The sequence below is a fragment of the Phoxinus phoxinus genome (genome assembly GCF_949152265.1).
Source record: "Phoxinus phoxinus genome assembly, chromosome: 20".
NCBI classification, from domain to species: Eukaryota; Metazoa; Chordata; class Actinopteri; order Cypriniformes; family Leuciscidae; genus Phoxinus; species Phoxinus phoxinus.
The window spans coordinates 7,821,471-7,836,229 of record NC_136895.1 but is presented as its reverse complement, the minus strand read 5'-3'; the positions used below and the strand labels follow the sequence as shown (position 1 = coordinate 7,836,229).

Genomic DNA, 14,759 nt, shown 5'->3' with positions numbered 1-14,759 from the left:
GGAAGCTGCACTGTGGTACATTTTTTTGGTATATTTTTAACTAAGTATAAAATGTTGATTCTGATAAATATTTGCATTTGGACTGTGGGCAATATTTTGAGCAGCATAATTACCTAATAATTTGGAGTAGGACACAGAGGTGACACATTAATCACATGATAATTGGCACAATTATAGAAGAGGGGGGGGGGGACAGCAAACTACTGGCAAGGACAAGACATAGCTACAAGGGACTAAAATGGTACAGAACAGCGCTATAGCTAGTTTTAAGACTGGGTAAATGGTCATGTGGACACAATCCTAAACGCTTAAGTCTGCTCTGAGCCAGATCTAGGCTTGCATCAGTCACTGAGGCTACATCACAGCAGACTGGCACTTAGGATGATGTTTAATAAGGGTCAGAAAAAGGTGAAAACTACCAAATGGGAACAAAAACTTACTTTGAAAGCTAGCAATTGACAAATCCCCTGGACGTCATGCAAATGAGAGTGGAAAAAGATAAAATTAGCATTGAGAAAAGACTCATCAGACCAGGGAAGGAATTCATGCATCACGTACAAGACAAGCTCAAGTGTCAAGACAAGTGTCCTTTCACAAAGACAACTTTGCCATTTTATTCCCTCTGCTAAGCATTGGCCTCCTGATTAAGCACTACAAGCCTCTCTTCTGCTATGCAAATCGACCCTTCTAACAATCCAATCAATTCCTGATAGACAATACATTGACTGATAGTCCCACATTACATGGTTTTTTTTTTATTGAACATCCTGTTCTTCTCTGAAATATGCCAGTCGGAGTAAAAATCAGTCGCAAACGTTTCATGTTGACCTTTAAAAGCAACAAGAGACTTGCATGACGTCAGTTCACATGTTTTTACTATCCAGAATTACTGTTTCCTGATGGACCTGCCAATACACTGAGAGGGTCATCTTTCATGTACTCAAAAAAAACTGTGAGTGATTAAATTCAGAGTATACCGCTTTAAAGTAAATTGATAAAGGGAAATATCTCTGTTGATGCAGTGGATGGTTTGACTTAATGGATAGTATTGATTTGACAGGCTGCTGAAAGAAATAACGGACGAGTTAATAGGCACGTCCTCAATGAGACTGAGTGTGTGCATGAAGGTGCATAGTTTGACTTTAATGAGTTAGAAGCAAGGAGACTTTTTACAGTCACTCAGAAGAACGGCATGGTGTCAAAACGGCTCGAGTAAAATCACAGCATCTGTACTCCGTGTTCTACGTTATGTATAAAAACATCCTAATAATGTCAGTGGGGATGCAGATCCCAGGGACAAACAAACATCATGTCAGATGGATGCCAAAACAGATCTTAGTAATCTTAGTGCCCACTCACTCAAATGTACATGCAGCTTTTGTAAATACTCTGCTGAACTGATATTCAATTCATTTGACTGCAACCCTGTTAGGGAATGTTAAAAACTGAACATTTAGTTGTGATACCCAGACAGAAATGACATAATCTGGACCTTTTCTTACAGTATGACATGAAATATTGTCAATCTTTTGACTACATTAAGCTCAATCGTTTAATCCTGCTATCAACAATACTGTAATAAAGTATAAATATTATTTAAAATGTATGGAAATATAAGTATATCATTTATGGACATATAACAAATACAATTGTATCGATAACTAATAAGCCAACATTTGGCACCAAACTACCAACTTCATTTAGGCAAAATCTGCAAAGATTTTTTAATTGAACAAATAAATGAATCATATGCGTAAATAAACGAACAAAAAAATACAGGCATACATAACGGTTATTGTTCCAACACTAAGACTATGGTAACTTCATATCAGTATTGGTATACCTAGCAAGAAACGCACTCTAATTTGTTGATTTCTAAGAAAAATAACAATCAGAAAAACGTTTTAATGATTGATATTACTGTTTATGAGGTGGTTATGATGATTTATGAGTGTTTGTGCTTTGACAGCTTAAATAAATGAGTCTCTGCATCTAGTGTTTTTTTGGGTTTTGACCAGTAAAGCATTGTGGGGCATCAATAAAAGTGAGTTTAAAGTGACTGGCTTTAAAAGTGTATGCTATCAGGAGTCTGTTTATGTCTATTCAATGTTTTCATCATATTCAGTGTAATGCCTTTGAATGATCTTCATTTGGTGGCTTTTCTTCAGATATTGATATATGCTATTAATGTAGATTAATTCAATTAATTACCGGTAATCATTGATTTGATTACATTTTTAACCTAATTATATTAAAATCGTTTCATCTTTATAAAACATTGTATTAATATCAACGTATACAACAACGTTAAAGACAATGGCAAGAGAGAAAGCCAGAGACAGAGAATGACAAAAAAAGCGACTGCAGAAAAGTAAAGAATAAGTTTTCAGGAAAAAACGGTAAAGTTTGAAGATGGGCTGAAAATAAAGCTGGAGGAAGGCAGGACAGTCACTCACTTTGCAGGCTGGGCAGGTTGGCGTCCTCCGGTTTGGTCTTGAGCAGATGAGGCAGACGTGTGTACCGGTAGCCGAAGCCACAACCCTGTAGACAGGAGGAATACAATATAAGACCACGTACAGCCTGCAGAGTCTTGGGAGTGACAACAGCATTCACATTTATTTATTTTTAAGCTCTAAACAATGTGAACTAGTTGTTCAGTATGGTCAGGAATACATTTGTTGTAGAATGCGACTGTTACTCAAGTAAATAATCAAGCTGGATTAAATAACCCATGACTACATTAACCCATGGTAAGCGGGTTAACGATAAAAAGTGCGTACAGGACATGTTTAAGAACTCTAAAGAGCTGAGCTGAACAATGATCTGTGATTTTTATCATAAATTAAAACGACAACAACAGAACAATCCTCCGATAAACTCTTAAAATGATCAAGAACAGACCCATACTCATACATTTGCGGATGAATAAACCCAATAATGCTTTCTTTAAGAGATACAAAACAATTCACCCATTTTTTTGTGCACTGAGAGCAGAATAAATGTTAAACAACTAAATGGGAGTAGCTGGTCTGTCAGGCCCATTTCATAATGTTGAATGGAAACAGCGGAGATATGCTGTATAATGGCTCTGATATAATGCACCTATTCTGAGCTGGAATCTAATGGCATAATGGGAAGAGTGGAAAGGCAAGTAGATGATAGAAAGAAAGGAAGGGGTGGAATGGGGGGGGGGGGGTAAAAGAAGTGCAGTGTACCCTCCAAAGACGAACCAGGATCCAGTTGGTTTGAGCCCATGGTCTCTGTTCATATGGAGCCAGTAAGTTCCTCATCATAGCCATCCGCCTGAGAGATATAACATCATAAATAATGATAATACAAATAAAAAATAAAAAAACAAACGACAATGCACTGACAAATAAAGTACAGATCCAAAGAAAATGGCAAGATTCACTCTAATTGGCTGGTTTTGCAATTTTTAGAAACCAGGTTGTCTTTCATAATTGGGCGTAATTTACAAGGTATCCGATTGATATAATGTGTGTTTCAAAACAAAACAAACAAAAACGAACCATCAATAACAAACCAAACCAAAAATCATCATAAAAAGAAGAAAAATTAAACCATCAAAAAAAAAGAAAAAAGATCAAAACTAACCCTTCAATGCAAAACAAAACCAAAAGCAAAGCAAAACTTTGCTTTAGCAAAACTAAAACATCAAAAACTAATCAAAAACATCAAACAAACAAAAAAAGAACAAAACTAACCTTCAAAAACCTTCAACCATTAAACAAAAAACAAAACAAAAACAAAAAATCAAAAACAAAGACAAAACCATAAAAAGTAGTGCCATTGTAGCACTTTATAATTAGCTACCTGAGTGACATCCTGTTTAACACAAAAACACACTTTAAAGGGACTGTACGCGAATGGTGTGTTATCAAATCATTCACGTCATCATTTGCAAACGCGCACTGAGTATGTTTCTGACCAATGGTGAATTGAAAACAGTAATGCATTAACAAAAAAAACATAATCACTGCATAAAGCTTAATGAGAACTTGGGCTTGAGCACATACTGTTCTTCTGGGATCCTCTCGACGGCACGCAGGGATTGTGGGTAACAAACGTAACTGGCCAAAGCCTGCATCAGTGAATCTTTGATATCTGTGGAAGAAAGATAAATAGGAAGAGAATGATTCAATCAATTCCTTATGAACAGAATCTAGTCTCACTCTGTATGTCCTGGTTTACTCGAGAATGCTACACAAATAAAATGGGATGCAACTGGCAATTCACATTATCGTTAAAAAGCTATTCTTTCTTGCAATTTCATGCATTGTTGTTGTCGTATCTATTTGTATTCACTTCCATTTTTTATGAAAGCTTCCATGAAGAAGCTTCAATGACTTCCTAACACCTCAGTTTCCCTTTGTTGAGAAAAAAAGTCCTTGATCAAAACAAAGAGGCAAAAAAAAAAAATGTAATCACTAGACATGCCAACAAAAGAAGGGCTATTCAGATATAAAAAGCTAGATGAAATGTAAAACGAATCCATATTAAAAACATACTGTGCAACAACCGCTGCTAGAAATGAAGTATTTGGTAACAAAGCCCACAGAAAACAAGATAAATATGCAAAAAAAAAATCTAAATACATCAGCATAACAGAGTGAGAACATAATAAAAAGGCTGCTTATGAAATGTAATTTAAACAAATGGGCCGTGTCTAATAACATCTGTTCATTTGCATAGCACATTGCTTATGATTGAGGACTCGGAGTTGAGAGTATTGAGAGTCCTAACCTTAAACAGGATTAAGAAAATACTGCAGCTACAACTCATCACGCAAATGACTTCATGTTGCCTGAGAGCTGAGAGCTGAGAGAGAAGCTTTTAATTATACCTTTACGTGAGAAATGAACCGAAGTGATGAACGGTACGAGCCAACGGCTATATTAGGTTAAAGAATTCCCATTAAAACAGCCAACGAATTGATTAGTCTGTGTATTTTTGGGTCGCTCGCTTTTTTCTGAGTCTTTTCCTGCAGTTAATGGGAGAAGAATATTAACAGAGGCAGTAGGATGGAAAGATGGATGGCAGGGATTGGATGGACAGCAGGAAAGATGGATGGATGGATGGATGGATGGATGGATGGATGGATGGATGGAAAAAGAGTGTTGAATGGAGAAAAATAGACGGTTAGATGGATGGATGGACAGACAGATGAACAGAATGATGGATGAATGGATGGACAGATGGTGTGATAGACCATTGGATGATGGATGGACAGACAGATGGATGGAGAGAAAAAAATGTCGGTTGAACGTACGTAAAAATAGACGGATGAATGGAGAAACTGACAGATGAATGGATGGACAGAAAGACGGAAGGATGGATGGATGGATGGATGGATGGATGGATGGATGGATGGACGGACAGACGGATGGATGGATGGATGGATGGATGGATGGATGGATGGATGGATGGATGGATGGATGGATGGATGGATGGACAAAAAGACAGATGGATTAATGGATGGACAGAAGAATGGAAGGACAGAAGAATGGATGGATGGATGGATGGATGGATGGATGGATGGATGGATGGATGGATGAATGGAAGGATGGATGGATGGATGGATGGATGACTGGACGGACGGACAAACGGACAGATGAATGGATGGACAGAAAGAAGGATGGATGGATGGATGGATGGATGGACAAACGGACAGATGAATGGATGGACAGAAGGATGGATGGATTGATGGATGGATTGATGGATGGATGGATGGATGGATGGATGAACAAACGGACAGATGAATGGATGGACGGATGGATGGATGGATGGATGGATGGATGGATGGATGGATGGATGGATGGATGGATGGACAAACGGACAGATGAATGGATGGACAGAAGGATGGATTATGGAAGAACAGACGGATGGACTGATGGATGGATGGATGGATGAATGGATGAAAGGATGAAAGGACGAATGAATGGATAAAAAAATAAACTATCAGATCGAGGGATACAGTAGATAAAAAAAATAGACTCTCAAACAAATAGATAGAGATTGAATCATTAGTTTAATAAAAAGAAGAGCTATAGCGTGTATATCTGTACATGTGGGCAGAAGGAAGAGGCTCTTACCCGTCCCAACGATGCGCTGATCAGCGAAGTGTTTGGCGAGAATGGCTGCGAGCTGAGCGAGAGTGTCTTCATAACCTGAGAGTGATAAACACAACACAGAAGCATAAGTGTGCTCTGGGAAAGGATACGCATTGCATTTGAGAACCTTTAAAACTCATGCAGCGAACAGTACGAGCTGAGAGTGACCTGGAAGCTCTTCCATGCAGTTGGAGGGGCTGAAGTAGTTTTTGAGGGCGCTGTAGCTGTTCATGGCCACGTTGAGGTAGAACTCGGGCATGAACGCGAACAGGGAACCGGTGCTGTCCGCATGCTCGATGGTACGGATGCACACCCGGAGGAGCCAGTATACGTCCAGCATCTTATCCTACATTCACAAATACCATTTGAATAAAGCAGTATAAACACATGCAACTTTTTGCTGAAAATCCTACAAATTGCAGGCAATGCCTTGAAATCCACTTCAGTGATTTAGTTTAAAGGGATGATTTGGCCAAACATTTAAATTAGCCCATGATTTACTCACCCTGAAGCCATCTTAGGTGTATATGACAATCTTCGTTCAGACGAATACATTCGGAGTTATATTAAAAAAATGTCCTGGCTCTTCCAAGCTTTATAATGGGAGTGAATGGGTGTATTTTTTGGCGTAAGTTGACTTGCGTAGGCCGTCTGCCAGTTATTTTAGTCGATAAAGTTTGGATATTTTTCTCACACAAACTCATCACTTCGCTTCAGAAGAACTTTATTAACCCCCCAGAGCCGTGTGGAGCACTTTTATCACAGATTGATGCACTTTGATGGACTTCCAAAGAAATATACCCATTGACTCTCACTATAAAGCTTGGAAGAGCCAGAACATTTTTGAATATAACTCTGATTGTATTCGTCTGAAATACGATTGTCAGATACACCTAGGATGGCTTCAGGGTGAGTAAATCATGGGCTAATTTTCATTTTTGGCCAAACTATCCTTTTAACAGAACAAATTGCCACCTAATCCTGAACCTTAAAACATGAATTAACACTGGGGTGTCCAAACTCATCTGTCCATTGTCCTACTGAGTTTAGCTCCATTTGCCTCAACACACCTGCCTGAAAGTTTCTAGTGTGTGTTTAGGCCGTGTGTCGCTAGCCGCGAAAACGCTAGCCGCTCTGCTGAAAACGCAGAGCTATGTGCGCCTGAGAGCGTTTTTGCAGCACAGTTTTTTTTTCAGTTGAGACGCTTCGTTGCTATGATACAGAATATCCGTTGGTCGGTGTGTTATTGGTCCCGCCCCTCCTCCACTGTGATTGGACGGTTGGGTAAAAAGTGACAGTGATGAGCGCTGCTTTTTGCCCAAAGTTGAACATTCTTCAACTCTCGGCGACCTGTAAAAAAACGCAGAGCGCTTCAGTGTGAAAAAGACGCTCAGCGCCTCGTTACGGTCGTGACATTTTAAAAACGCGGCGCTGCCATTGAAAACAATTGAAAAAAACACGCCAGCCGCGTGAACAAACGCTTTGGAGGACACATGGCCTAAGACCTTGAACTTTGCAGGGCTGCATTTGCCAAAAGCATCGTAAGCCTAAGTTGATCGTAGAGATCATCATTTACACGACACCGTTTTCAACTAAAAACTTACAACATTTTATGTGTTTTGGCCGTTCGTTTACACAACTGCTGTGTTTTGGGAGCCTGAACTTTTGAGCAAGAAAAGTGCAAGAATTTGAAAACAGTCTCAGTGTAATCAACAAAAACGCGAATCTCTGAAGACGATGACGTCATGCTCATGCACATCTAATGGCCTGGCGGCAGAATACAGTGTTTTTAGTCGTTTTCGTGGATCCGTGTGAATGGGGATCGTTTTGACAATGGTGTCGTCTGTATACGCGGAAAACTCAAACTCAAAATGTCTCTGTTTTAAGCATATTGTTGTCGTGTAAACATACCCTTGGGCTTACAATGCTTTTACGCCCTCCGGGAGCAGGACTGGACACCCCTGAATTAACATGTTTGCTTCTGGATCTTTAAAGGCTTTTATATGCAAATTACATCTGCTATGATTGGCTATCCTTGTTGCCTGTAAAGTATGTCTGTGAGAAGTTGCTAAATACTAAATAGACATTAACCATTTCTGAACAACCATGAATGAATGAATAAATGAATGAATGAACAATGTTTGCAGCTAAATAAATATATAAATAAACATCATATGACCCCTGCAAAAGTAATTTAGTATGCAGAAAGGTCTGTGATTAATGCAGTGGCATTTAAAGCATACAAACCGCTTCCTGTTCAGAAATGCCCTTTTGAAGAGCCTTTTTCAAAGCTGACTTTAATGTCTGCCTTTCATGGGGCACGTTGTAAATAAAAAAAACACCCGACAGTCTTGAGACCACCTCATACTGGGCATTTCAACGAAACATTACATGCCATGCTGTATATACACTGCTTAAAATGATGGCCAGTGATGTACCTTGGAGTAGATGGTGGCGTTGATCCAGGCCAGTCTACGGCTCAGGTGGTTCAGCTTTTCAGCAAACACTTTTTGGCTTTTCTGCAACTCGTCTAGAATATCAGGCCTCTGCCAAGCAAAATAAAACAATAGAAAAGAGAGCATAATAGACACTATGCTATAAAAAATAAAAAATAAAGTAAATTATTAAAATATAAATACTGTGAAGCTTTACTAATAATGAATTGCGGCCTTTGAAAGTGCTGTTTATTTACAAGCACTGTGTGGTTCTATCACGTGGTTCAATCAAGAAATCAGCATCAATGGTGAAATGTTAATTGCGACAGATAAAAAGCATTGAGACAGTTTTATCTATATAATAAGTCCATGCTGAGCTCGCGGTCACAATGCTCAGGTGTTCTGGGTGAGTGGTTTTTAGTACACTTCTATTGCTGAGTGGTATCTAAGGTGTTCTGGGTTTCTGCAAGATGGTTTCTTACTTTCTTAGGTGCCGTTTACATGACATAATTTTCGACTAAAAACGTAAAAATGTGTATGCAATTTTTCCATTTATTCACATGACAAGAGCATTGCCTGAAAACACAATCTTTGAAAAAGTTTTTTTTTTTTTTTAAAGATAATTTATTTTTTGATTGTCTCCATGTAAACTACAAAAACATGAATTTGTGAAAAGTGACATCATGCACATGCGTATTATGTGTTCAGTCTATAGGAGCGTAGTGTTTCTTTACAAAGTGACATCGCTATCTACTGGCCTGGCTTGAATAATTAATGCTTTTAGTTAATTAACGTTGCCATCTGTATCCGAAAAAAAACGCAAAGAAATTTTTTTACGTTTTTAGTACATTGTTGTTGTGTACCCTTAAGCATAATTTATTTATATTTATTAATATATATATATATATATATATATATATATTTATGTAGAATATTAATGAAAAACTGAATGTAATGTTTTCATAAACTTAAATGAAAGTGTGTTATAGTTTAAATGTATATTAAATGCAATTAGATGACCTTTAGATGTGCCTATTTTGCCCACTTAAGTATTGATTGATTGATTGATTTTATTTGACCACTTAAATATAAAAATATGAAAACAGTACTCTGTGTCATATATTAAAATACATAAATAGTCAGGGATAACACAATAAAGCCCAAAGACTTATTTCCATTGTGGTCCCTATAGGACTTAAGTATGTCTTTATTAGTAGTTTCATAATTACTTACATTGTCTTTGAAATATGGTAAAAGTGTACTGATGAATGTACTGACAAACATTTATAGTCAACTAAAATATACTTTTACTTAATTTCTATTAAAAGTGTCATGCATTTAAATATATTTGTAATTGCACATTTGTTGCAATTTAGTACATTTAAAATACAGTATATTAACATTAAATGTAATATTGAACAACACTAGATTATAATAAAATACTTTCATATGCTTTAGTATGTTAGTCAATCAAACTGAGTGTTCTTGAGACTTTCAATTTAACTGTTTAAAGTGCACTTAAGTGTGTTAAAAAACTTTGAATACACTTAACTAACCTTTTATTTAAATAATATTATAATATGTGCAAGTACAGTTTTAAAAAAATTGACCTTTTAGACATTCAATGCAATTACGTGCACTACTTTATCACAAGGGTAAGTTGCTACACATTCAACAAGTGGTTGCTAGGGTGTCCTGATTGGTTGTTTCACAGTTTTGTTTAGTTCCATAACATACAGCAGTAAATCTCTAAGACACAAGCATGTGTTTCCCTATAGATGCACATTACAGTGTGGATATGGTGCTCTTACTCTGCTCGGGCATCGGGCGATCTTCTCATCCGTGTCCTTCAGGGCCACGGCGTATTCGTGAACATCATCTGATACAACCACCATCTGCAGAAAACAAACAGAAATACAAAGACACACAAACAGAATTAGACACAGCGCTTTCTGTATTCACAGCGAGCATGTAGCTACAGAAAATTGCCCTTGTTCTCAAGCGTCAACATAATCGCTAGCCATCCTGCTGGAGTTACAAATAGCCACCAATTTTTGGAATAGGGGAAATTATCACCACAGTGACTTTATCCTGTGGGCAGAGACCAGGATTTAAGGGATAATACTGAACAGAGCACAAGCCCTCCAGATAGAGCAAAACAGGTCTCTTTACAAGACACGTAGGTAAACATTAATGCCAGAAACATACACAATTATATTACGCAATCAAGTATGCAAACACACATGTGAATGCTTTAATCAAAAGTTTTAATCAATATGCATTCTTGAATTAGTGTGGCTGTGACCAACTCCAATACTCAAGGGGGCGACAGAGTTCCTTTCAGAAGTTAAATCTTTATCTAATTTTTAATTTCCTTCAAAACCTATGGGTGCTTCTCAGTACTCAAAATGGATGCCTCCTCGTTCCCTCTGTCCTCCAGTCTGTGACCCAGAAACCGATCAAAGTTAGCCATTTTGAAGGACATCTCAATTCTCTAATTCTGTGTCCTCAAGAGGTCGCATTTGACGGCTGGAGGACTCGTTTCAGAAAAGTAACCATTACAAAATCAAAGACACTCGTATTACTATGAATGGGAGAAAATGCAACGCGCAATATGGCGGAATAAGTCCCGCCTTCTAAATAAAAGAGCCAATCACTGATTGGTAAAGTCATTGCGTCAAATTCAGCCTGAAAAATGCAGTTTATTGTCGTGATTTGAGTGTTTATAAACAGTTGGCGTTAGATCTCACTGGTGATTTCAAATTTAATCATAAACTCAAAGAGATCCCCATTCAAAGAGATTGACACTGCACTTGCATTACTGAATAGCTGCCCAAGGGGCATTTCAAAGATGGCCGCCGCATAAAATGCCACGTCTTCAAAGGGACTTTAGCAGTGTCCAAAATCACCCCGATATGCTTAAATAGGGCAATATTTGTAATGCAATGGTGTCCGAAACCATAGTGGGCCCTATTTTAACGATCTGAAACGCAAATATCAAACGCGAAACGTAAGTAACTTTATGGGCGGATCCCGGCGCTGTTGCTGTTATACCGGCGGGATAAACGACTCTTGCGCCCGGCGCAAATCTAAAATGTGTTGGTCTGAAGTAGCTTCATTATTCATAGGTGTGGTTTGGGCGTAACGTGAAATAAACCAATCAGAGCGTCCTCTCACATTCCCTTTAAGGGCGGGCGTGCTTGTTTCATGGCGGATTGCTATTATAACGGTGAATTTGCCAGGCGCACGCCAGGAGCGGTTCACAGCCGAGGAGACCAACGTTCTCGCCAGGGCCGTAAAACACAGAGAAGTGACAATGGGGAGCGAAAAGAGCTCATATTTCGGTGCAAGCGTTCCATTGTTGCTATTTTGCAGATTCAGAAAACAATTCCGCCACTGACCAGGAAAAACCTAGTCTAAAGACAGTGGCGCGTTGCGCGTGTTATTTATGGTATTTTAAGGGCGCATGCTTGGCCATAATGTAGTAGCGTGTGCACAACGCGCATACACTTTGCTTCTCTCATCTACACAAACGCAGCAGTTTTCATTTTTGCAGATCATACATTATTACACGGAAAAATATTAACACACGAGGGAAACCATTGTTGTGTCCGTGAAGATTTACCCAATTTACACATTTACCCAAATTATTATACGCCTGTTTAACCGAAGCTAATTTGGGTGGGTTTCTCCCATCCCCATACAATGTCACTTCTCTGTGTTTTACGGCCCTGGCGAGAACGTCGGTCTCCTCGGCTGTGAACCGCTCCTGGCGTGCGCCTGGCAAATCCGCCGTTATAATAGCAATCCGCCATGGAACAACCGCGCCGGCTCTTAAAGGGAATGTGAGAGGACGCTCTGATTGTTAAAGCCAGGCCCATAGTATCCAAATTCACTCACGCGTTTTCGTTCACTCCTTCAAGTGGACTATATTGGTGGAGTAATGTAGGGAATAGGGAATGAGGGTATTTCGAACACAGCCTTTAATAAAATTAAGCAATTGTGTTTAAATGTCCCATTTACGCTCTAATATCAGCGTACAACGATACAGCGGTACGACTTCGTAAACCATAAAATCCAGCGGCTAGATCATCTTTGAAAGTGCTCATTATAAACATGACTTTGTTTTCCAGAAAACGGATAAAAGTCTGTGCACAAGAGTTCACCTGAGACTGACCACAGAAGAAGTAGTTCATGCAAAAACCTGCAACAGCGCTCCTTGTGGCAATGCTGAGAATGCAACAAGCCTTTGTGTAGTGTTAAGAATTGAGCTGTAAGAGTTCACAAACTGTTGTAAATTATATTTCGGCTTTTAAAAAAAGCTGCTGGCTTTGAGGGAAAAAGTAATTTTATTATTATGCAGCTCATTTCCATTTGAGAAACCGCTTTAGGCTGTTCCCAAAATATGAGGCTCGGATATTGATATATATTGATATTATGGTGAGGCAGTTTTCTCAAACTTAGAGAAATAAAAAATGCATTAGAGCTTGATGAAATGACGAGGTGTGGCGGAGATACTTCACACTGTGGCTGAAATCTTCTGCATATCAATAATGAAGACAAGCCTCCTGATGGCACTGTGCCAAGCCAATTAACAAAAGCCTTCGTGAAGTCCATGTAAGTCAAATCAGACAGTTTCTCTTTACAGGCTGCAACCTAAATCTCATCAGGATCCAACAGAGTTTGAGAGAAATCACAGCGTGAACGGAGACACTTTTAATTCGCTTCCAAAGCCACGGCACATTACTAAAGGATTGCATCAATAAGCATTGCCTATTAACAACTAGTTTGTCTTAGCATGCTGTCTCTTTCCATTTTTATTAAATTTTATTTGTGCAGCACTTTCAATAATGGATATATTTCTAAAGTAGATACAAAGAAAGGAGTCTTACAAAAAACCCAGTGGACGAGCCATTGGGGAATGATTCGCATCAGAAGTGGAAAAACTCCCTGGAGGAAGAAACCTTGGGACTAATTACTTCAGTAAACTAAAGAGCAAACCCATGCAGTTTTCGTCTTGCTAGAGTAGTCTAGTGTTTAAAGATTTTGGCTGGTAACCAAAAGGTTATAGGTTCAAATCCCACAAGGAGTGGCCAATGCTTACCCATGAGAGCGATGCTTAACCTCAGGTTATTCCTGGGGCATTGACTCCGCAAATCACTTTGGACAAAAGGGACTCACTATATGACCAATTAGAAGGGTTCAAAATAAACTCTCACCAAGCACCAAGCGAGGAAAAAACTTGGCTTTGACAAAGACTAAGTAGAAACCGCAACTTAATACATGATTTTATCGTAAAAAATCAGACCCTCAATGCAAGTGATGTGCGTGATTCAAAAAAAGTATATATATACACTACGGGGCTGTTGAATGCTTGAATCTGATTGGTTGATGAACGTTCTAATGTGTGCAATTATTTTCAGGGAAACGCACGACTAAAGTAGTTCAAGGCCGGTCTTGACCGGATCACAGCTCCATATCACTTCTCCAAATCCCACAACAACACCGACGAAGCCAACTCAAAATGATTCCAGGTATTGTCCTTACAGCCGTCAACAGCGAAAGATCCAAAACCCACAACAACACGACCAAGCCAACAAATACAGCATAAATTAAAGCAATAAGCCCCGCGAAGCCGTGTTTTACAGTGAATTTAGAACAGCTAAGGGGCGTTGTTAGGCACGACGTGGAGCTGATTGCTTTTATAAAACGGTTACTCCATAAAAATATTAATATTTCTTTTATGCATAAACGAACGAAAAATATAACGTTTGTAACACATTTTATCCTCCGCCAAGCAATGTAGGTCGAAAGAGGTTGCCAAGCAACACATGCAGCAACAAAGGATCACAAACATCCGTTGCGCAGTAACACTAATGTAATGCGGTCACAGGTGTGTGTTTGTGTAACACTAATGTAATGCGGTCACAGGTGTGTGTTTGTGTAACACTAATGTAATGCGGTCACAGGTGTGTGTTTGTGTAACACTAATGTAATCGGGCCACAGGTGTGTGTTTGTGTAACACTAATGTAATGCGGTCACAGGTGTGTGTTTGTGTAACACTAATGTAATGTGGTCACAGGTGTGTGTTTGTGTAACACTAATGTAATGCGGTCACAGGTGTGTGTTTGTGTAACACTAATGTAATGCGGTCACAGGTGTGTGTTTGTGTAACACTAATGTAATGCGGTC

The 14,759-nt window shown here is 38.8% G+C and overlaps 1 protein-coding gene across 1 annotated transcript in view; it reads right to left on the bottom strand.

Annotated features, from left to right (window-relative positions):
- rnf123 (ring finger protein 123) overlaps positions 1 to 14,759 on the bottom strand; it is a 153,002-nt gene that overhangs the window by 101,928 nt on the left and 36,315 nt on the right. The window contains exons 25-31 of the mRNA XM_079592775.1: positions 10,378 to 10,461; positions 8,570 to 8,677; positions 6,300 to 6,477; positions 6,114 to 6,188; positions 4,038 to 4,125; positions 3,216 to 3,303; positions 2,457 to 2,541 (exon numbers count right to left, since the gene is read on the bottom strand). Coding sequence (XP_079448901.1) covers positions 2,457 to 2,541; positions 3,216 to 3,303; positions 4,038 to 4,125; positions 6,114 to 6,188; positions 6,300 to 6,477; positions 8,570 to 8,677; positions 10,378 to 10,461 — 706 coding nt within the window. The remainder of the gene's footprint in view (positions 1 to 2,456; positions 2,542 to 3,215; positions 3,304 to 4,037; positions 4,126 to 6,113; positions 6,189 to 6,299; positions 6,478 to 8,569; positions 8,678 to 10,377; positions 10,462 to 14,759) is intronic.